Source organism: Bos indicus, chromosome 25 (assembly GCF_029378745.1).
Source record: "Bos indicus isolate NIAB-ARS_2022 breed Sahiwal x Tharparkar chromosome 25, NIAB-ARS_B.indTharparkar_mat_pri_1.0, whole genome shotgun sequence".
Taxonomy (NCBI): Eukaryota; Metazoa; Chordata; class Mammalia; order Artiodactyla; family Bovidae; genus Bos; species Bos indicus.
Genome location: NC_091784.1, coordinates 19,096,276 through 19,118,349, shown reverse-complemented (window position 1 = coordinate 19,118,349; position 22,074 = coordinate 19,096,276). Strand labels below are relative to the sequence as shown.

The window sequence follows — 22,074 nt, the reverse complement described above, 5'->3', positions numbered from 1 at the left end:
GTTCAAAATAATGAACCATGCATGGGCTTTGGGTATAAATTCTGGTTCTGTACTTGTGAACTAAGTGGTATTGACTAGTTGGTTTCTGGGAAACCAGTCTCTAGACGTCTGTCTGACCTTTCCATCCATTTCCCATCGGGAGCTCTTCCTTTCCTTAACCAGTAAATGCCATTAATTAAGGCTCAGTCTTCTGCCCTGCATTTTCTTCTGGTCCATCCATATACCCATGATTTACAAATCTCCATCTCCAGCCAGACTCCTCTAATCTCCAGACCTTTAAATCCATCACCAGACGTCTCAACATGGTCAAGCCTAAAGTCATGACCTCCCTTCCAAACCCTCTTCTAGTATTCTCTCTCTCTTTTTGTGAATAGCAGAAACATTTATTCCACCCAGCAGCCACTGAAGAAAAGCAAAGTTCAAAAACCTTTCTTTGATTATCTTCTCAGTTATAAATAGAAATAGGCATTTTTGTCAAAGAAGACATACACATGGCACATGAACACAACACAAATGTTCAACATCATGAATCATAGGGAAATGCGATCCTCTCACAGTGCGATGTCACCATCACTCCCAGCTCCTCTGTAAACAAAATCAGAACACCTAGGCATCATTCTAACACCTCTCTCTTTTCCATCCCTGCTAACCGATCCATCAGCCCAATCCCATTGATTTTTAAATTTAAAATGTTCCATGAATCTATCCACTTCTTTCTATTGCTACCATCATAGATCAAGTTGACCATTCATATCCCACAGCCTAGTGCAACATACATTCAACTGGTCTACCACATTTTATCTTGTCCTCTAAAGAGATATCTTTTCAAAATTAAAATCTGATGGTTATTTTCCTTCTTCTCATTGAAAGCCCTTTAACAGTGTCCTATAATTTTTAGGATAAATATGAGTCTTTGATGAGACCCACAAGGCTTTCCACAGTCTAACCTCTATTACAAACTGCCCTCCTCTCCCTCTCTGGGATCTAGATCTGAGCTGTTCAATACAGCAACCACTAGTCACATGTGACTATTTACTGTAACATTGAAATGTTAGTTCTTCAATCAAACTAGCTATTAGTAGATAGTGGCTACTATATTTAATATCATTGATTTACAGAGCAAATCCATCATCTCAGAGAATTCTACTGAAGTGTTACTTTAGACTCTGTAGTTTGGTTCCTAGAATATGCATTATTCCTTCCCTACACAAAGCTAAATCCTTACAATAACCATGTTACTTAAAGACACGGCTCAGAGAGGTTAGGTTACTTGCTCAAGGCCACACAGGAAGTAGATGAAATGATCCAGATGCTGGTTGACTTCTCATAGGGAAGACTGTGAGCCATTGTGTTTTACTTAGGCCCATGAAAGTCTGAAAGATTTCAAGCTAGAGAATAAAATAACCTGATTTGTGTTTTTGAATGGACAACATAGAGTCCAGAAGTAGATCCATATGCATACTGAAATTTAGTATTTAATAAAGATGCTGTTTTAGACTAGTAGGCAGACTATGTTATTCAGTGACTAGCATTGAGAGAATTGGGTAGCCGTTTGAAAAAAGCTAAAGCTAAATCCATAAGTCATTCCTGCCACCAAATTAAATTTCAGCTTGATCCCTGATTTAAAAATATAATAAAACTGTGGAAAGACTGAAAGACGCCATAGGAGAATTTGCTTTCTAACCTTGGAGGGAGGGGAAAAGTCCCTTTATGAAGCATGACAGAAACCATAGAGAATATGAAAAGAAACCACTATTAAATTTGGACCATACAAAAAAACATTAAATTCTGAAGAATAAGTGAAGGTCACTCAGCCGTGTCCAGCTGTTTGCAACCCCATGGACTGTACAGTCCATGGAATTTTCCAGGCCAGAATACTGGAGTGGGTAGCCATTCCCTTCTCCAGGGGATCTTCCCAACCCAGGGATCAAACCCAGTTCTCCTGCATTGCAGGCAGATTCTTTACAAGCTGAGCTACCAAGGAAGCCCTCTGCAGAACAAACCCAGTCACAAAATAAAAAACGAAACAGCAAACTTGGCATTGCATTTAGGAGAGATTTGGTTTATGTTAATGGTTAAGAACATGGGCACTAGAGTCAGATTGCCTGAGCTGGAATTTTGGCTCCATGTCTTAGCTTAGCTTAGTTTAGCTTAGCTTAGCAACTCTGGGCAAGTCACTTCACTCCTCTGTGCCTCAATTTTCTCAACTGTAAAATGGGCAAAATAATAGTATATGGCTCAGTGAGATGTTATGAGGATTAAATGAGTTAATACATACATGTTTAGAACTGTGGCTGGTACAACTTGATCTCTCCATAAGTTTAATTAGTATTATTAAACTATTATTATGACCAGACAAGCGTGTAGGCTTTATCAAGAGGACAATATGGCTTATGTTTAAGAAAGAGTCGCATTTTAACATCACTCTGGCTGAAGTTTAGGGGACAGATTGAAGGGAAGCAGGGGGATAAGTTGGAAGACTATTAGGAAACTATTGTAGGAGCCCAGGAAATACGTTTGGATTAGAGGTTGGAATTGGTATAGATGTAGAGAAGGAGATGGAGTGGAGAGAAATAAGGAGATAGCTACTTTTTTCTCCTTCTCCCACAGACTTTGATCCTGTGCTACAGATAATTTATATCATTTTCTGTGTTAATCCAGTTCCTTCTGAGAAGCAGTCATCAAGCAGGATTAGTCATGCAAAAATTAGAGGAAATGCCTGTGAAGGAAAACAGAAAGGGGGGTGGGGAAACTTATCAGACCATGATGCAGATTCGACCCTTGGAAGGAAGGAAGGTGAAGTGGAAGTCTTTGATTGCAGTGTAGTCCTAAGAAAGTTCATCAAAGTCCTCCATAAGAGAAGTCCTGCATCTTCCAGAAATGGGCTTGCCTTAGTATCCTTGAAAAATTCATTGGTTAGGAGCAGTGTGTGAAAAACTGCTCAGCATCAGCACAAATACATTGACGAGATTTCAGAGCAAGGCAGATAGGGCTGTCAGTCAACTATACTCCCTGCTCTGTAGACCAGAGATTTTCATGGCTTCCCTATATCCATATTCCACCCTCAGGTTAGTCTGCTCAGATGTCTGTATTTATTAAGTATCTAGATTATATGTCACACCTGTTACCATGGTGTTTCCCTTTTATCCTAGGGGAAAATCGTACTATTTACATTTATTAAATGGTTATGTCATGGATGCTACTGCCGTCTAATTTTTTCTTCTATTGTCCAAGGGAAGAATTGTGAACCGCCAGGAGCTTATTAATGACAATGTCAACAAACAAATCCTCAATAAACTCATAAAAGAACAACTCACAGATCTTGTTATTGAATACAACACTGAGGTCAGTGAGCAAAGGGTCTCAGGAGGAGGGTAGCTGCGGTAGCTGTGTGCACAAAATGACTTGTTTTCTTTTGAATTTCAGAGTAGGGATCTGATTTACGAATTGAACATCCTGAATCACATGTTGCTCTTTGTCTCCAAAAGCTCTGAGTCATTTCGTATAATAATGCAGCATTACAAGTTGGCATCGAAGATATTCCAAAACAAGGTTTGTGGAAATTGCCATTGCTTTTTAGGGTTCTTTGGATAGGAATCAAAGCCCTGTAGACCCTGATGCCATCCATCTGCTTTGCTGATTGTAAATGAATCTAAGAAGAATTGGCATATTCATTTGTATACCTCCTGATTTGCAGTCTTCTTCCTGCCCAGTGTCTCTTTCTTTCTCACCAAAGCTTTGCTTTTCCTTCCCTCATCTTTTTGAGAAGCCTACTATGGTAACATGATTGTTTTGGCTGCTTTTTTGATGGACCAGGCTCTGCTAAGAGTGGGTGACTGCACTGTGGCTAGAATCTGGCCTGGAAGAGAGGGGAAAGCAAGACCTGAGGTCAGGGACTGTGAAAAGCCTGAAGATGTGAAGCAGTACAGACAGCAGTTGCTGGGGTTCTAGGATTCAGCATCAATAGGCTTTGGTGCAAATTCTCTTCCTCTTACAAATGATTTTGTCTTAGATGAGTTTAATCTCTCAGTCTCAGTCACTTTCAGTGAAAAACGGATAATTAGAGCAAGAATTAGAAGTGCTTTATGTAAAGGAATGAGCAAATGTACAATAAACAGTGCTTACTTTTATTATTATCATTAGAAACACATCAGTGTTTCCGAAGTATTATATCCATATATATGTAGTTACCACCGTCTGGAGTATGGAGGCTATTTACTTCCTTTTTCTCTTTATTTTTATAAGAAGTAAGGTAATAAAATTATTCTGAAATTTAAACAAAACAATTAAAAACTTTGAAGACTTAAATGAACACATAATAAAGCCACTATGCACCAACATATTTAAGACCATGCTACATCCCACATCATTATTCACCAGGAAAGCTGTTCTAATTACAGAAACATCTGTTGTAAATGCATTCCTGTGTGTGTGTGTATGTGTGTGTGTGTGTGTGTGTGTGTATGTGTGTGTGTGTGTGTGTGTACGAGCTCAGTAGTGTCCTACTCATTGTGACCCCATGGACTGCAGCCCTCCAGGCTCCTCTGTCCATGGAATTTCCCAGGCAAGAATACTAGACTGGCTTGCCAGTTCCTTCTCCAGGGAATCTTTCCAACCCAGGGATCCAATCTGCTCGTCTTATGTCTCCTGAATTGGCAGGTGGGTTCTTTATCCCTAGCACAACCTGGGAAGCAATAGTTCCTGGTTTATTCAATTTTAACCTAGATTTTTGATGTAATTAAATTGATTACAATCTGATTGCTTTCCCGCTATTTTTGTTATAATGGTCAATTTGTTGTTGCTTAGTCACTAAGAGACGGAGAAGGCAATGGCACCCCCACTCCAGTACTGTTGCCCGGAAAATCCCATGGATGGAGGAGCCTTGTAGGCTGCAGTCCATGGGGTCGCTAAGAGTCGGACACGACTGAGCAACTTCACTTTCACTTTCCACTTTCATGCATTGGAGAAGGAAATGGCAACCCACTCCAGTGTTCTTGCCTGGGGAATCCCATGGACAGAGAAGCCTGGTGGGCTGCAGTCCATGGGGTCCCACAGAGTCGGACACAACTGAAGCGACTTAGCAGCAGCAGCAGCAGTCACTAAGAGAAGTGAAAGACAAAGCAGAAAAAGAAAATATACCCCTCTGAATGCAGAGTTTCAGAAAATAGTAAGGAGAGAGAAGAAAGCTTTCTTAAGTGAACAATGCAAAAAAAAAAAAAAGAGGAAAACAATAGAATGGGAAAGACTAGAGATCTCTTTAAGAATAGAGATACCAAAGGAACATTTCATGCAAAGATAGACACAATAAAGGACAGAAATGATATGGACCTAACAGAAGCAGAAGACAGTAAGAAGAGGTGGCAAGAATACACAGAAGAATTGTGCAAAAAAGATCTTCACGACCCAGATAATCACGATGGTGTGATCACTCACCTAGAGCCAGACATGCTGGAGTGCGAAGTCAAGTGGGCCTTAGGAAGCATCTCTGTGAACAAAGCTAGAGGAGGTGATGGAATTCCAGTTGAGTTATTTCAAATCCTAAAAGATGATGCTGTGAAAGTGCTGTACTCAACATGCCAGCAAATCTGGAAAACTCAGCAGTGGCCACAGGACTGGAAAAGGTCAGTTTTCATTCCAATCCCAAAGAAGGGCAATACCAAAGAATGTTCAAACTGTTGCATAATGGCACTCATTTCACATACTAGCAAAGTAATGCTCAAAATCCTTCAAGGTAGGCTTCAACAATATGTGAACCGAGAACTGCCAGATGTTCAAGCTGGATTTAGAAAAGGCAGACATACCAGAGATCAAACTGCCAGCATCCTCTGGATCATAGAAAAAGCAAGTTCAGTTTAGTTCAGTCCCTCAGTCATGTCCGACTCTTTGCAATCCCATGAATCACAGCATACCAGGCCTCCCTGTCCATCACCAACTCCTGAAAAAGCAAGAGAGTTCCAGAAAAAATCTATCCCTGATTAATTAACTATGCTAAAGCTTTTGACTGTGTAGATATCAATAAACAGTGGAAAATTCTTAAAGAGATGGGAATACCAGACCACCTGACCTACCTCCTGAGATACTTGTATGTAGGTCAAGGAGCAACAGTTAGAACTGTACATGGAACAACTGACCAGTTCAAAATCGGGAAAGGGATATATCAAGGCTGTATATTGTCACCCTGCTTATTTAACTTATATGCAGAGAGAGTACATCATGAGAAATGCCAGGCTGGATGAAGCACAAGCTGGAATCAAGATTGCCAGGAGAAATATCAATAACCTCAGATACGCAGATGACACCACCCTTATGGAAGAAAGTGAAGAGGAATTAAAGAGCCTCTTGGTGAAGGTTGAAAGAGGAGAATGGAAAAGCTAGCTTACAACTCAACATTCAGAAAACTAAGATCATGGCATCCAGCCCCATCACTTCATGGCAAATAGATGGGGAAACAATGGAAACAGTGACAGACTTTATTTTCTGGGCTCCAAAATCACTGTGGATAGTGACTGCAGCCATGAAACTAAAAGACACTTCTTGGAAGAAAAGCAATGACAAACCTAGAAAGTGGATTAAAAAGTAGAGACATCACTTTGCTGACAAATGTCCATATAGTCAAAGCTATGGTTTTTCCTGTAGTCATGTATGGATGTGAGAGCTGGACAGTAAAAAAGGCTGAGCACTGAAGAATTGATACTTTTGAACTGTGGTGCTGGAGAAGACTCTTGAGAGTCCCTTGAACAGCAAGGAGATCCAACCAGTCAATCCTAAAGGAACTCAACCCTAAATATTCATTGGAAGGACTGATGCTGAAACTGAAGCTCCAATACTCTGGCCACCTGATGCAAAGAGCTGATTCATAGATCCATTGACAAGACCCTGATGCTGGGAATGATTGAAGGCAGGAGGAGAAGGCAATGACAGAGGATGAGATGGTTGAATGGCATGACTGACTAAATGGATATGAGTTTGAGCAAACTCCAGGTGATGGTGAAGGACAGGGAAGTCTGGTGTGCTGCAGTCCATGGGGTGGCAAAGACTTGTACATGACTGAGCTACTGAACAACAAGTTGCTAAGTCATGTCCGACTCTTTTCTGACCCCATGGACTGTAGCCCTCCAGGCTTTTCTGTCCATGAGCTCTCCCAGCAAGAATACTGGGGTAGGTTGCCATTTTCTTCTCTAGAGGAATCTTCCTGACCCAGGGATTGTATGCACATCTCCTGAATCATCATGTGGATTCTTTACCACTGAGCCACCAGGGAAGCATAATTGCTTAGCCATAATTCTTCTAGATTGATTTTTTAATTTATCTCTTTAATCTAGATGGAATTTATTTTGGCATATATCAAAAGACTGAGGTTGTTGATTGCCTTTATCCCATTTAGCAAGCTTGTTGAATGTCATTTATGATTGTGCTCCATTTTTGAGGCAAAGTTATACAGTTGGATAAATATTATTCCAACAGGTCATGCCCCTTATCTTGTTCTCCTCTAACAAATGTTTACTGAAAATATACATGGTTTTAATATGTCTACTTTGTTTTTCACTCTCTCCCCAGCACCTGGAAGACTGTCTGATACACAGTAGACTCTTAATATTTTGAATCATGAATGACCTGAGAGTGTCCAAATCCAGAGTCTTCAAGAGCCTCTAAATGGTCTCCTTTCACATTTTCTTCTTATCTACAACCAGAGTGGCCTTTTTAAATTATCACCATGTCACACTCTGGCTTATTATTCTCAGAAACTTCTCATCTCTTTCATATCAACTCTCGGCTCCTCACTGTAGATCTGACCTTATCTCTCACCATCTCCCATGACTCTATCCCTCATGGTGTTGTAGCCACACTGGGCTGCCTCTCTGTTCTAGAACACTCTAAGTGTTCCCCATCCCTCCACCCAGGCCTTTTCAGTGACAGTCTTCACTGCTTAAATAAGTGATCCCCTGACTAGTTACTCATCACTCAGGTCCAAGCTCAAATGTCATCTCCTCAAATATGCTTTCTGACCTTCTATTGAGCCCCTATGTCACCCTATCTGTGCAGTCACTCTCTCACAATGCCCTGTCTCATTATCCAGTTGGCACTCACTCATTGCTATCTAGTTGATTAATTTCTTTACTCATTTCTTGCCTGTCTTCTCCACTAGAACGTGAGCTCCATGAAGGCATGAATTTTGTCTACCTTGTATCCCCAGTACTTGGTAAAATTCCTAGTAGCCACTCCACAAATAGGTGTAGAATGCATGGTTGAATGAGTTATGAGTTTCCTAGATGGAAGAATAATTTAGAATAATGAGTTGACATGTAGTGAGCAATTTTCTACCTCCCAGTCACTGAACTAAGCCTTTTATATACAGTATCCTGTTTCATTCTCACAGCAACCCTGTAATGTGGATACTATTGTAATTATCACTTTACAGATAAGAAAACTGTAGCACATAGAGGGGACATTACTGTTTTGCCCAAGGAACTGAGATGAAAGCTTAGGATCTCCTGACTTCCTGCAGTTGTATGTCTTGCACAAGGATGATGAAACCAGGATGACAGCTAGTGCCTGTCTATGCAGTGGTGTTCAGGACTGCACCTGATGAAAAGGAGCCTTTACAGAGATGCTGCATAGATGCTGCTATTTGCATTTCATTAAGTGCCTTGCCGGGCTTCCCTGGGGGCTCAGACAGTTAAGAATCTCCCTGCAATGCAGGAGACTCGGATTCCATCTCTGGGTCAGGAAGATCCCCCAGAGAAGGGAATGGCTACCCACTCCAGTACTCTTCCTGGAGAATTCCATGGACAGAGGAACCTGATGGGCTACAGTCCATGGGGTTACAAAGAGTCAGACATGACTGAGCAGCTCAAACTACTACCACTACAAGTGCCCTCCCGTAGCTTCCCACAGTTTCTCTCCCTCGCCTTCTCCATAACTCCAGTCCAGACAGACATGGGTTTCATTTGATTTTGCAGATCCTTTTCATCCTTGTGGATACAGATGTGCCCAGAAATAGACGTGTCTTCAAATACTTCCAGATCAGAGAGGTCGATGTCCCATGTATCCAAATCATAAACTTAAGCTCCGATGCAAGGTACAAAATGCCTTTCGAGGAAATAACCTACGAAAACCTCCGGAACTTCGGCCAGAGCTTCCTGAATAGAAAGGCTAAGGTAAGCCCGTCCTTGGATAATGATTATTCAGAACCTCAAAATAATTCTTTTTTGGCTGTGCTGGGTCTTCACTGCTTCGCTTAGGCTTTCTCTGGTTGCAGTGAGCGGTGGCTACTCTTCGTTGTGATGCTCGGGCTTCTCATTGTGTTGGCTTCTCTTATTTCCCAACATAGGTTCTAGGCAAGCTTGGATTCAGTAGTTGTGGTATACAACCTTAGTTGCCCTGAAGCATGTGGAATCTTCCTTGACTAGGGATTGAACCCACGCCCCCTGCATTGGCAGGCAGAATCTTATCCACTGTGCCACCAGGGAGGTCCTCAAAATAATTTTTTTCTGTCATTCTGCTGGCTTTGGGCATCTGAATGGAAAAGTCAGTCTTACGTTTCTTGTGATGAAATACCCGCATCTCCCCATCTCAAATCTATTCAACGTTTGATATGTCCTGACCTTATAATTCCACCATTAATTCATTATTCTTAATTTTAAGACATTTTCTCTATAGGAATCTCCAATTGAAATGAGCACTCCCAGCCTGGCATTGTCTCAAAGTAGGTTCTTATTCTTCTTTCAGACTCTAAAGTGAAAGATTTACTTGGGCACAGGGTAGATGCTTGCTTGGGGGAGAAGATGGGGTGGCATATATGGAGCAATCAGGACTTAACCTCAAAGACTTTAGGGACTAAGGAGGAGAGGCTTCAAAAAGAGGGCTACAAACACTATGTTGCCCCATTACATAACCACCTGCTGTTTATTTAGCTCTTGCTGTATCCTCAACCACCTTTCTGAGTTACTTCCTGCTGAGTTAGGTGATCATATTGTTTATTTTTCCAAATGTGGACACTTTTGAGAGTAATGGGAGCATTCTTTGGAAGTATTTTAAATGGCAGGAATAAACTGGGGTACTCCAGGCAAACAGGAATGTATGATCACCTTATTTTGGAGGGCTCCCTCTACTTCTGTCCATCCCCCCACAGACACTGCTTCCTCTGAAGCCTTCTCAAATGAAAGCTGATTTTTATTTTATGTACAGCATTATCACACACCAGTTGGTAAGGCTGGTGTCCTCCATGCCACTTCTAAACCATTTCTCTTCCTCTTGGCTTTTAAAAACTCCAAATTCTTTAGATTCCATGCCTTTGGACTTTAGACCACCAGCTCCTGCCTCCCATGGCTGTCCTGGTCACTTCCCTTTCACTTTCTGAGGATGCAGACATGCCCTCTACCCCTATTCTGTCCTTATTTACAGAGATGTCAATATCCAAAACCCTCATCTCTTCTCCAGTAATGGTATGTCCATGCCTTCTCAGCCACTTGCCCTTAGGGCCATACTCTAGAGATGGCAGCCCCTCTGAAAGCCTGATTTCACCCTTCCTGTCCCCTCAGTTCCCTTCCCTAGTAGCCACATGGCTACAACCCCTTACCCTTTTCTCGTGGCTCCAGTCTCCTGATCTTATTTCATAATCCCTTTAATGCCCTCCTTTGTTAACTTGGATTCCATGTCCATCACCCTGATGATGATTCCCTTAACTCCTCCGTCCCTTCCACCTTCTACCTCCTCTACATCCCCTAGCATTTCCCAGGCAAAATCACAACTCCAGTTGAACCCACTTAACTTTCCTATAGATTCTAGGCCAATTCTGGAAAAAAAGAACATCACCCTGAGGCAGGCTGGCTTCATGGAGTCACAAACCAAACCCCCTGTGGGCTCTTAGAAATGTTCTGACATTTATAGAAATTTCACTTAATGTGTTCATTCTCTTAATCTTGGAGTCTATTTCTCCTCAACCTCATTCCTACTTTCAGTCTGAGCTGAGTATTCTAATATATCCCTAAGAAAATAGAAGGTTTCAGACAGGGTCCCCTCATTTTCTATCACCACATCTGCAGATCTAAGATGGAGTTCTGCCTGTCCTCTTTTTCTCATTCTGGTTATATCTCAGGAGGTGTTTGTCTTCCTCTCAAGGACCAGCACATCCTCTTGTGTTCTTGGGACAAAGAAGAGCATCTTTCATCTGACCTATAAGATGTCACGAGTCTGATCTGGCCCATTACTAATTCTCCATCATTTTCTCCATTTCCCATCCCTCACATCCAGTCCCCTCACAAAGAATCTTCAGGTCCTTTCCAGAGGTGGGGGTAGGGATGAGGGAAGCTATTGTAGGTGACAAGGCTGGTGAGTTGGACAAAGACCACACAGCAAGGACTTGTAAGAATATTAAGGACTTGGTATTCTAAAAGCAATGGGAAGCCACATTTGCCTGGTGAAAGTAGAACCTGCTTTTAGAATAAAGGTGTGAAGAGGATTAGGAGGAGATAAAGAGAGGACACTGTAATAACAGTGACCTAGATGAGAGATGAAAGCTACCTGGCCAAAGTAGTAGCAGTGCAGACAGAAAGGTGTGAATTCAAGAGATATTCAGAAAACAATGGTTGCAAAGAAAAATACATGTTCTGAGATTTTTCATCGCCTCCTTTAAAGAGAAGCAAGAACTGAGTTCATTTTTTTCATTTGTTCACAATATTGACTGAGGTCTCATGATGTACCAGTACTCAGTGGTACTCAATGATAAGGGAAGAAAAGTCCTTTGTGAGGACTCAGATAGGGACACATTAATCACATAACCATAAAATAAATATAAATGATAAATAAGTGATACAGGAAAAGTACCAAGTATTATGAGAATTTATGAAAGCAGGGCTGTGACCTAGTCTGGGGGAGAGTCAGGGAAATCTTCCTCTGAGATCATTCTGAAAGACAAATCTAAGTTAGAGATAATTCTGATAGAGAAGGGAGCATGGGAATGAGGAAGTGGGCAGAAGGCTAGTCCTTTGAGTGAATAGACCAGTGTGGCTGAAGAAAGCGAGGAAACAATGATGAATGTGGAAAAGGTGGCGGAAAACAAAGTATAATATATATTTTATAGGTGACATAAGTGATCCTAGTTTGATTCTTGGAATAATTGAGGACAGCTATATTTTTGGGAGAAGGGACATAGTCTAGTTTAGATGTTAATGATATGAAACCCACTCTCATCTAAGAATTCTAAGAATCATGTATTTGGAATTCTGGAATCCACCCTGGTTTGGGACTCTGCTGCCTTCTCAGCCCTCTGACTCCAGTGCCCTGGACAATCCAGGTTACACATTTAGCTCATGACCTTTCTTAACATTTCAAATGCTTTCCCAAGGCTGCTATAAAAACAAGAGAAAATTTTCTATTGTTTCCAGCCGTGGTGGGGACCCCAACTGCCAACCCATTTCTGGAGGCTGTTAAAATGTCTCAAATTTATTTCCTAGAAACATCTATCCAGTGAAGAAATTCCAAATTATTGGGACCAGGGGCTGGTTAAGCAGCTTGTTGGGAAGAACTTCAATGTCGTCGTGTTTGACAAGGAAAGGGACGTGTTTGTGATGTTCTGTGAGTATCTCTGCAGGGGCCTCTGGAGGCCGTGCCTCTAACGTTACTTTTTCAAGTGGAGGTTCCTGAATTCTTGGGTACCAAAATCTCCAAAACCTACCAAAGCATCATGCCAAGAATGGTCTTCAGATATCCATAGTTTGGCTCAAGATGCTATCAGCTACAAAGCAACTCTCCCCCCAGATCAAATTCTTGAAGCGTGTGGAATACCTTTCACGTAATCGAAGCCTGTGGCTATTTGTAACAACAGTAATACTGATGGCTAACGCTGATTGGATGCTAGAGCCGCCAGGCCTGCACCATCACACTACACTAGCTCACTCAATCCTCACACCTTACTTTTGAAAGTAGCTACTTTATTGCTCTCACCTTACAGGTGAGTATACAGAGTCCCAGGGAAGTGAAACTTTACTGAAGTTAGGCAGCTAGTGGGTGACCTTAAGTGAGTAAGGGATTGGAACCTAGTCAGCCTGAATCCAGTGGCTGCACGGGTAACTGCTGTACCAGCATAAGTTAAGTAACATCAAATAGCCCATATTTAACATACCTGAGCTGGGGCAACCAAAATGAAGACTCACATCATACATGTAAAAGACCTGGAACAGTGTCTGGCATGTTGTAAGCACAGATAAAAGGCAGGTACTATTTATTGCCATTGTTTCCCTTGTTATGACTGTTTCCAGTGTTCACCCAGGGACTGTTGCTCTTCCTCCATTGTTTCTGATTTGCATGTGAAACCAAAGCGAAGGGACCTTCTCTTTTACCCTGAGACACAGAGAAGGGTGGCAATGCAGTGACTTCAGATACCTCTTTTACTTAACAGGAGGAGCTGATATTTATTGAGCACTGATGAGTTTGCTGTTTATACACCTGCTCTCATTCCTCCTCCAACCAAGCCTCTTAGGAAGGTACAGTGGATTTCCCCATGACACAGATCAGGGAACCTAGCCTCAGAGAGAAGAATTACTTTACCCCAGATCCCATAGCAAGTAAACTGCAAGACAAAAAGTTCAAATCCAGGTCTGATGCCATCATTTCCTAGAGGGTGAAACAAGGACTGGGTTACATTATGCAGGCCTTTAAAACTCTCATTAAAATGGACATTCATCCACGGAGCCAGGTGTTTATAAGTCTGCATGGCTGAATAACCATGATCTTTTGCCTTTAAGTGAGAGCCTGGGGAGGCCTTTCTTTGCTCGTCTGACACTGGGAGTCTTGAGAATGCTCACTTGGTTCTGGTAAAAAACCAGTGGTCTCATTTTTTTGGAATCAGGGTTGTCAGATTAGCCTCACGACCATAGCCATTAGGCCCCCTTGGGTTCCCACCCAGGGCCTGTTGATCTCCAGGGAAGCTGCCAGGATGCAGCCAGGAGAGTAGATGATCACAGAGGCACTCAGTCTGTAAATGGAGGGATAATCATCCAAATGTAATACCCAGGGACTTTGAGCCACTCCTCCAACAAAGCCAGAATCTTTAATGGAACGAATAAGGCAAGGTTGTTTCCCTTCCATGGTTGGAGCTGGTCCCAATTCTCCCCACAGTTCCAGGTGTCTGGACTGTCCACAGAGCTTAGGGAACTATCTGGAGGGAAGTCCAGTGTCTCTTTCCCAGGGATAGTTGTACTTAGCTCAACCTCATGTTCACTTCCTAGGTGGACTCTCCTCCGTGGGACTGAAAGGAGTGTGATACAATGGTCACAAGTCAAAGCAGCCTGTCTGCTAATCCCACTTCCTCTGCTTAAATCACTAAGTGACCTTGAGTTGTAAGCTTAACCACTGTTGGAAAACTCTTGTGCTCTCTCTCACATACACAAATACACATACTTTTTGGCAGAACATAAATATTTTTTTCTTGGTTTGGTTTTCCTCTTCAGCTGGATAGAAGGAAATGTTAAAGGGAAATCAGAGAATAGAAGAAAATGTCCCAACATGTTAATGTCTGAGTGGAAAGGGGACTAGGTTATTTTTTTTTTTTTTCTAGTTTATGTAGTGATGATCAGATACTATAGCTGAAATGTAAGATAACCTAAGTGAAGTAAGTGAAAGTGAAAGTTGCTCAGTTGTGTCTGACTCTATAGTCCATGGAATTCTCCAGGCCAGAATACTGGAGTGGGCAGCCATTCCCTTCTCCAGGGGATCTTCCCAACCCAGGGGTCAAACCCTGGTCTCCCACATTGCAGGTGGGTTCTTTACCAGCTGAGCCAGGAGGGAAGCCCAAGAATACTGGGGTTGGTAGCCTATCCCGTCTCCAGCAGATCTTCCTGACCCAGGAATCGAACTGGGGTCTCCTGCATTGCAGGCGGTTTCTTTACCAACTGAGCTATCAGGGAAGCCCAAGATAACCTAACATACTATTAAAAGAGACAGGGAGTGCAATTTGCATGGCAGCAGACCATTAGTGGAGCACAGTGATGGTGTCTACGGGGGAGTGTGGCTTTCAGGGTCTTTATGAGTGTGAGCTTGAGTGATGGCCCTTCTTTTCCAGATGCACCCTGGTCCCAGAAGTGCATGGTGTTATTCCCAGTGTTGGAAGAACTGGGCAGAAAGTATCAAAACCACTCCACAGTCACCATCGCCAAGATTGACATCACAGCAAATGACATTGAGCTGACGTACCAGGACCGGTACCCCTTCTTCAGACTCTTCCCCACTGACTCTCAAAAAGTGAGGGGCTCTTGGGATTCACATAACTGGAAATGTTATATTATTGTCAAGGACTCTGTTTCTCTCAGTCTCCCTCTACCTTTTACAAAATCAACTTCATTCTCAGCTCCAACTCTTATATCTTTTCATATTCAAGTTAGAGAAAAATTTCCACTAGCTTTCAGAAAATTCCCAACTCAGTCTGATTGGGTCCCCCTAACCCAATCATTGTGGCAAAGGGGATGTTGGTGTTTTGATAGTCAGGCCTAGGTCAAATGGTTCCCTCTGGTATTAAAGCTGAGCTTCACTCAGACTATATGGAATAAGGTAAGGGGAGTCACCATGTGAATATTGGGGGTGGGGTGGTACCAGAAGAAGGAAGACTGCATGATGGAGACAATTAAGTACTTTACACTTTGGTTATAGAGCCATTGAACATCACCAGTGTTCATGGAATACATACTTCATGCTACTTTGGTATGTGGGGAAGGACGTCAAAGAATCACAAGCCAAGGTCCCTGATCCCAGGAAGAGTACGATTAAGTGTTGGGTAAAGTCATGGAATGTGAAGTCAAGTGGGCCTTAGGAAGTATCACTGCGAACAAAGCTAGTGCAGATAATAGAATTCCAGTTGAGCTGGAATTCCAGTTGAGCTATTTCAAATCCTAAAAGATGATGCTGTGAAAATGCTGCACTCAATATGTCAGCAAATTTGGAAAACTCAGCAGTGGCCACAGGACTGGAAAAGTTTTCATTCCAATCCCAAAGAAAGGAAATGCCAAAGAATGCTCAAGCTACTGCACAATTTCACTCATCTCACATGCTAGTAAAGGAATGCTCAAAATTCCCCAAGTCAGGCTTCAGCAATATGTGAACAGTGAACTTCCAGATGTTCAAGCTGGTTTTAGAAAAGGCAGAGGAACCAGAGATCAAATTGCCAACATTTGCTGGATCATCGGAAAAGCAAGAGAGTTCCAGAAAAACATCTATTTCTGCTGTATTGACTATGCCAAAGCCTTTGATTGCGTGGATCACAATAAACTGTGGAAAATTCTGAAAGAGATGGGAATACCAGACCACCTGACCTGCCTCTTGAGAAACCTGTATACAGATCAGGAAGCAACAGTTAGAACTGAACATGGAACAACAGACTGGTTCCAAATAGGAAAAGGAGTACGTCAAGGCTGTATATTGTCACCCTGCTTTATTTAACGTCTATGCAGAGTACATCATGAGAAATGCTGGGCTGGAAAAAGCACAAGCTGGAATCAATATTGCCAGGAGAAATATCAATAACCTCAGATATGCATATGACACCACCCTTATGGGAGAAAGTGAAGAAGAATTAAAGAGCCTCTTGATGAAAGTGAAAGAGGAGAGTAAAGATGTTGGCTTAAAGCTCAACATTCAGAACACTAAGATCATGCCATCTGGTCCCATCACTTCATGGAAAATAGATGAGGAAGCAGGGTAAACAGTGGTTGGCTTTATTTTGCTGGGATCCAAAATCACTGCAGATGGTGATTGCAGCCATGAATGCCATGCAGGCATTCCAAGCTTACTCCTTGGAAGGAACGTTATGACCAACCTAGACAGCATATTCAAAAGCAGAGACATTACTTTGCCAACAAAAGTCCATCTAGTCAAGGCTATGGTTTTTCCAGTGATCATGTATGGATGTGAGAGTTGGACTGTGAAGAAAGCTGAGTGCCAAAGAATTGATGCTTTTGAACTGTGGTGTTGAAGAAGACTCTTGAAAGTCCCTTGGACTGCAAGAAGATCCAACCAGTCCATCCTAAAGGAGATCAGTCTTGGGTGTTCATTGGAAGGACTGATGTTGAAGCTGAAACTCCAGTATTTTGGCCACCTGATGCGAAGAGCTGACTCATTTGAAAAGACCCTGATGCTGGGAAAGATTGAAGATGGGAGGAGAAGGGGATGACAGAGGATGAGATGGTTGGACGGTATCACCAACTCAATGGACGTGAGTTTGGGTAAACTCCAGGAGTTGGTGATGGACAGAGAGGCCTGGCGTGCTGCGGTTCATGGAGTCGCAAAAAGTTGGACACGACTGAGTGACTGATTTGAACTGAACTGAAGGTCATGGTATAGCCTCATCTCCAAATGCAATTGACATTAAATAGGGCAGATTCTGGAGGGCTTATATGGCTGGAAGTCTTCATGAAAATATGACACTTTGAAGAATGGTAGGGATTTAAATCAGAAGTGTGTGAATTATAAGTAGGGAGTATAATATAAACAAGGGGGTAGGCGGAGGGCTAACCACAGAACTGTGAAAGAGATGTCATCCTCCTGGTGTAGAAGATGCACATGGAAAATGAGGCTAGATTGAAAGGGTGGATGGACCTGGTTCAGATCTTCAGTTATCTGAAAAGGAGTTTAGACAGCCAGAGGGCAGTAAACAGTTTCCTAATCTTCTTAAAGACTGAAAAAGGAAAGGAAGCTAGTGATAGCTGAGCAAGAACATACGCCAGACCTTTTGTAAAACAAATATTCTCATTCTTTAGTGATAAAATAGCATATATATCTAGATGTAGATATATATAGTGCTCCTATGAGTCAAGCGTTGTTTTAACTGCCTTTTGCACGCTGTTTGCGACCCCATGGACTGTTAGCCCACCAGGCTTCTCTGTCCATGAGATTTCCTAGGCAAGAGTATGGGAGTGGATTGCCTTTTTTTTTTCTCCAGGGGCTCTTCCCAGCCCAGGAATAGAACCCAGGTCTCCTGCATTGCAGGCAGGTTTACCTCTGAGCAACCAGGGAAGCCTCCTTTTCACATAGTAACTCGTTAAATCCAAAGAACAACACCATGAGCAAGGGACTGTTATTATCTTCATCTTACAGTTAAGGAAACTGAGTCATAGAGTGGTTAAGCTTCCAGACAACACTGCAAAGTGATGAAGCCAGGGATTGAGCCCCAACAGTGTGGCCCCATAGTTCTTGCTCTGAACAACTACATCACAGCCCTATGATGGAGGATATTTCATTATTCTTATGGTAATGAAAGCTCAGAGAAGTTAAGGAACTTGCTCACTGCACTCAGGTTGTTAGGAATTTGACTCCGGATTTGTCTGTGGAGCAATCCCTGAGTATCCTGCAGGAAGAGGCTACCATTTCATCTCTGCGCCATTTTCTTCCTAGGCTGTACTGTACAATGGTGAACATACCCTGAAAGGCTTTTCTGACTTCCTGGAAAGTCAAATCAAGATTCAGATTGAGGATGAAGATGAGGTAAGGTGAAACAGCAGTAGCCTAGACCATTCTGTCCCACACAGAACCATCAAGAGCTCAACAGATTAGGAAAGAGGGTGCCAAGAGTTCTATAATCTTGTGGGAGAGAATGGAGGAGGGATCCAGGTTGGATGACTTTATTTCAAGGACACATGCTATTAGAAAGGCAGAGTTGAGAAACACATAAAATTAATAAATTTATATTAAAAAAAAAAAGGACAAGGTCTCACACAGCTCCTAGGCTGCTTCCCTAGGTCCACTATTCTTGAGTGCTTAACCACATGTCCTGATTGGCTCCTGTGCCCTGGCATTGTTCTACAATTTCCATTCCCTCCTAATTCTGTCCATGCCTCAGTAAGCTGAAAGGGGTCATCTGTATTAGTTAGGACCCTTTCAGTTGCAAATGTCAGAAACTATAGCACTGTTTGGCTTAAGCAGCAATGGGAATTTATTCCCTATAACCAGGAGAACATCAAAGGTGGGTGGATTCTGAAGCTCAGAGTCATTTTCTGTCTCCCCATCTCTGTTTTCCTCTGTTTGCTTCATTCCCAAGCAGGCACTTCCCCACGGAGGGGCAGTGACTGCTCCACAGCTCTCAGCTAACATCTTCTCAGCTTGCAAAGAAAGTATTATTAATAATACCAGGTCTTTAGTAGTCCTAGCACATGTCCTGGAACGAATCTCAGCAGCCAGGCCTGGGGCAGCAGCACCTCTGAGCTTAGAGCAGTGAAAGGCTGCTTGGCAATACAATGGCAATTACTGCATAATTCTTGCCTCTATTTATCTTTCCTCCTCCAACCCTTTCTCCCTCCCTCTCTTCTTTTCTTAAATAGCTACTCTCTGTTGAGCAAAGTGAAGAGATAGAAAAGAAGGTATTAGCGGAGGAAAAGGAGGAACATTTTATGAAGAAAGAGCTACCAGAACAGAATTTGCCTGAGCTGGAGAATGTGACCAAGCTCGAAGGGCCAACTGAGCAGAAAGAAAAGGCTGAGGAGGAGAAGGTAGCTGAGCCAAAGGAACCTCCAACACAGGCGGAGAAACCAAGAGTGAAGGAAGAACTGTAAGGCTCTCCAAAGCCAGGAAGAGAGGGTGCCCATTTTCCAGATCCTGGCATCATTTTCTGAGTTTATCCACTCCAAATAAAATTCTATATAATTGTGGTAGGTGGGTGGAGGCTGGATAATAAAAGCCCCTGAATGTCTTTGGCCCCGTGTTACTCATTACCTTTTTTCTGCTGGTGTTGCTTTAGAAGAGCTCTTTGGCCTCGAATTCAGATAGGGCTGCAAGGGAAGCCATAATAGTAACATTTAATGAGTGTTTACAACATACTGGGCATTCGCCTAGTTCTCACAGCCTCACTGAGAGCTAGGTTTCATCATCCCCATTTTACAGATGAGGAAACTGAGGCAAAGAGAGGTTGAGCAACCAGGCAGGATCACAAGGCTAGAAAGCCCTTGAAATATGATTCTGGGCAATCTCACTCCACAGGTGGTGCACACATCACCATCACCACTACCACACTGGGATCCCCAGAGAGGGTGGCTGACGCTTTCAAAGAGGTGGACTGATCTTTTTTTTTGCTTCATTTTAGCACGGTAAGAAAGAGATTTGACCCAAAATCTCTCCCTAGTCTTTCACTCAAAATGACCCATTCTCGTAAGCAACCATATGCTAGGCTAACGCTCAAGTCCCTTCTTTCCTTTTATTACCATAAAAGTAACTCCACCAAAATACATGACTCCTCCTACTTCCTTCCATGTGACTCCATCCACTATTCCCCATCTCCAACCACCAGTCTCAGCCACAGAAGTCTTCTAATTGGTCCCTCTACTGCGGCTCTGTACCTCCAAGCCCCCAACACATACATGCACACAATCCGTATTCCCTAAAGCTGTTAAAGTGATCTTTTTAAAAGCCGTTTCATGAGAGCTCACGGTACTACCCTGTTTTTCTAGTTTCTAGTGGCTACCTGCCATTCATGGTTTCCTCTTCAAAGAACTCTGACCATTTGTTTCCATCCTCACTTGTCCTGCTTCCTCTGACTCTAATTCTGCCTGCATCTCTCTCATAAGCACCACTGTAATTGCACTGGGCCTGCCCAGATAACCTCATCTCAAGACGCTGATCTTAATTATACCCACAAAGTCCCTTTTGCCATGTAAGGTAACATTCACACGGAGAAGGAAATGGCAACCCACTCCAGTGTTCTTGCCTGGAGAGTCCCAGGGACCGGGGAGCCTGGTGGGCTGCCGTCTATGGGGTCGAACAGTCAGACACGACTGAAGTGACTTAGCAGCAGCAGCAGCAGCATATTTATGCTGCTGGTTTGTGACATTCACTTAATTCGGGTATAATAGACCTTCTCAGTAAAAGGAGGGCATACTATTTTAGAAACTAAGGTCTACACAAACCACCTGGGCCTCTCCACAGCCTTCCTATTATGTAACGCAAAGGCTGATTGTACTTAATCAGGTCTCAATAGCCTGTGCCCCAGTCTCTCCTTTCCCAAACCCGGGCCTGTCCACATCCAGACTAAGCAGGGAACAGCCTGCGGCCCTGGAACTCACCGGAACCAGTTGCCCTGGCAGGAGCAGGTGTTAGTATTCAAGACACGATTCCAAGCTCACCTGCTTCAAAGCCATGTGGCTGCCAGTTGAAGGAGGGGTCCCCGGGGGCTTCTAGGAAATCACGTGGAACTAAATCACATGGAACAGAGCTCCTTACTGGCCATGAGCCAGAAAATGGGTGTGCTACTTGCCTGTCCCCCAGATGCAACTGGGGCCTTAGGAAGTGGGGGCTCATATTGGTGAATACAGTATGGGTAGGTGGGGCAGGTGATGACTCTCTGTTGGGGGGTCATTAGAGCATACAGGGAGAGAAAAACCTTTTACGGAAGGATACTGTCTCAATGAAAGGACGGGATGTGGAAGATGAGTCCAGAGGCAGGTAGATGGAGAAGATGTGGGAGGCATGGCTTAATGACTCCAATGAAGTTGCCATGTCGTCATTAAGTGTGTGGGGCTGGTGGGGGCAGGGAAGGGTGCGAAGAACAAAGAGTGGAAAAATAGCCAATTAGAGAAATATACCACAAGATGATCTAGCTGTGTTGAATGAAGGTGGTAATTACTGTTCTAAAATACAGATTTTATTATAATTCAAGTCTGACAAAGGCAACAGAACAGGAGATAACTGTCATCAAAAGATAGTTTATTATACTCTCAGATCCTAAGAGGAGGGAATATATCATGCCATGAGGGTGGCATACAGGAAAGTGCTAGGGTTGGTCGGAAGGCAGAGGAAGCAAGGGAGAAATCTGACTATAACCTGAAAATGTAGGCTTTATTGTGGTTCCCACAGGAAGGGACAGAAGAGGCAAGGTAAGCAGGTTTAGGATTGGCTAGTTGGAATAATGTCAGTAGGCTCTGGGACTTGGAAATTGTCCCTAGTTATCTGGTACCTGGTCCTGAGTGTGAGCCTGACAGAGGAGAGCTTGGGTGATGGGCTCTAGACTGGCTGTTTTGCATGTGAAAGGCATGCTCTCAGGAATATGATATTCTTAGAGATAGCAAGGTGTATCTCCAATGCTACCTATCTCCAAGGCAT

The 22,074-nt window shown here is 43.0% G+C and overlaps 1 protein-coding gene across 1 annotated transcript in view; it reads left to right on the top strand.

Moving 5' to 3' along the window:
* Positions 1-19,661, top strand: part of PDILT (protein disulfide isomerase like, testis expressed) — a 51,243-nt gene extending 31,582 nt beyond the window's left edge. The window contains exons 6-12 of the mRNA XM_019987378.2: positions 3,235-3,345; positions 3,427-3,552; positions 8,961-9,158; positions 12,456-12,576; positions 15,062-15,240; positions 18,382-18,471; positions 19,305-19,661. Of these exons, the coding sequence (XP_019842937.2) occupies positions 3,235-3,345; positions 3,427-3,552; positions 8,961-9,158; positions 12,456-12,576; positions 15,062-15,240; positions 18,382-18,471; positions 19,305-19,535 (1,056 nt within the window). The 3' untranslated portion in view covers positions 19,536-19,661. The remainder of the gene's footprint in view (positions 1-3,234; positions 3,346-3,426; positions 3,553-8,960; positions 9,159-12,455; positions 12,577-15,061; positions 15,241-18,381; positions 18,472-19,304) is intronic.
* The last annotated feature ends 2,413 nt before the right edge of the window (positions 19,662-22,074 follow it).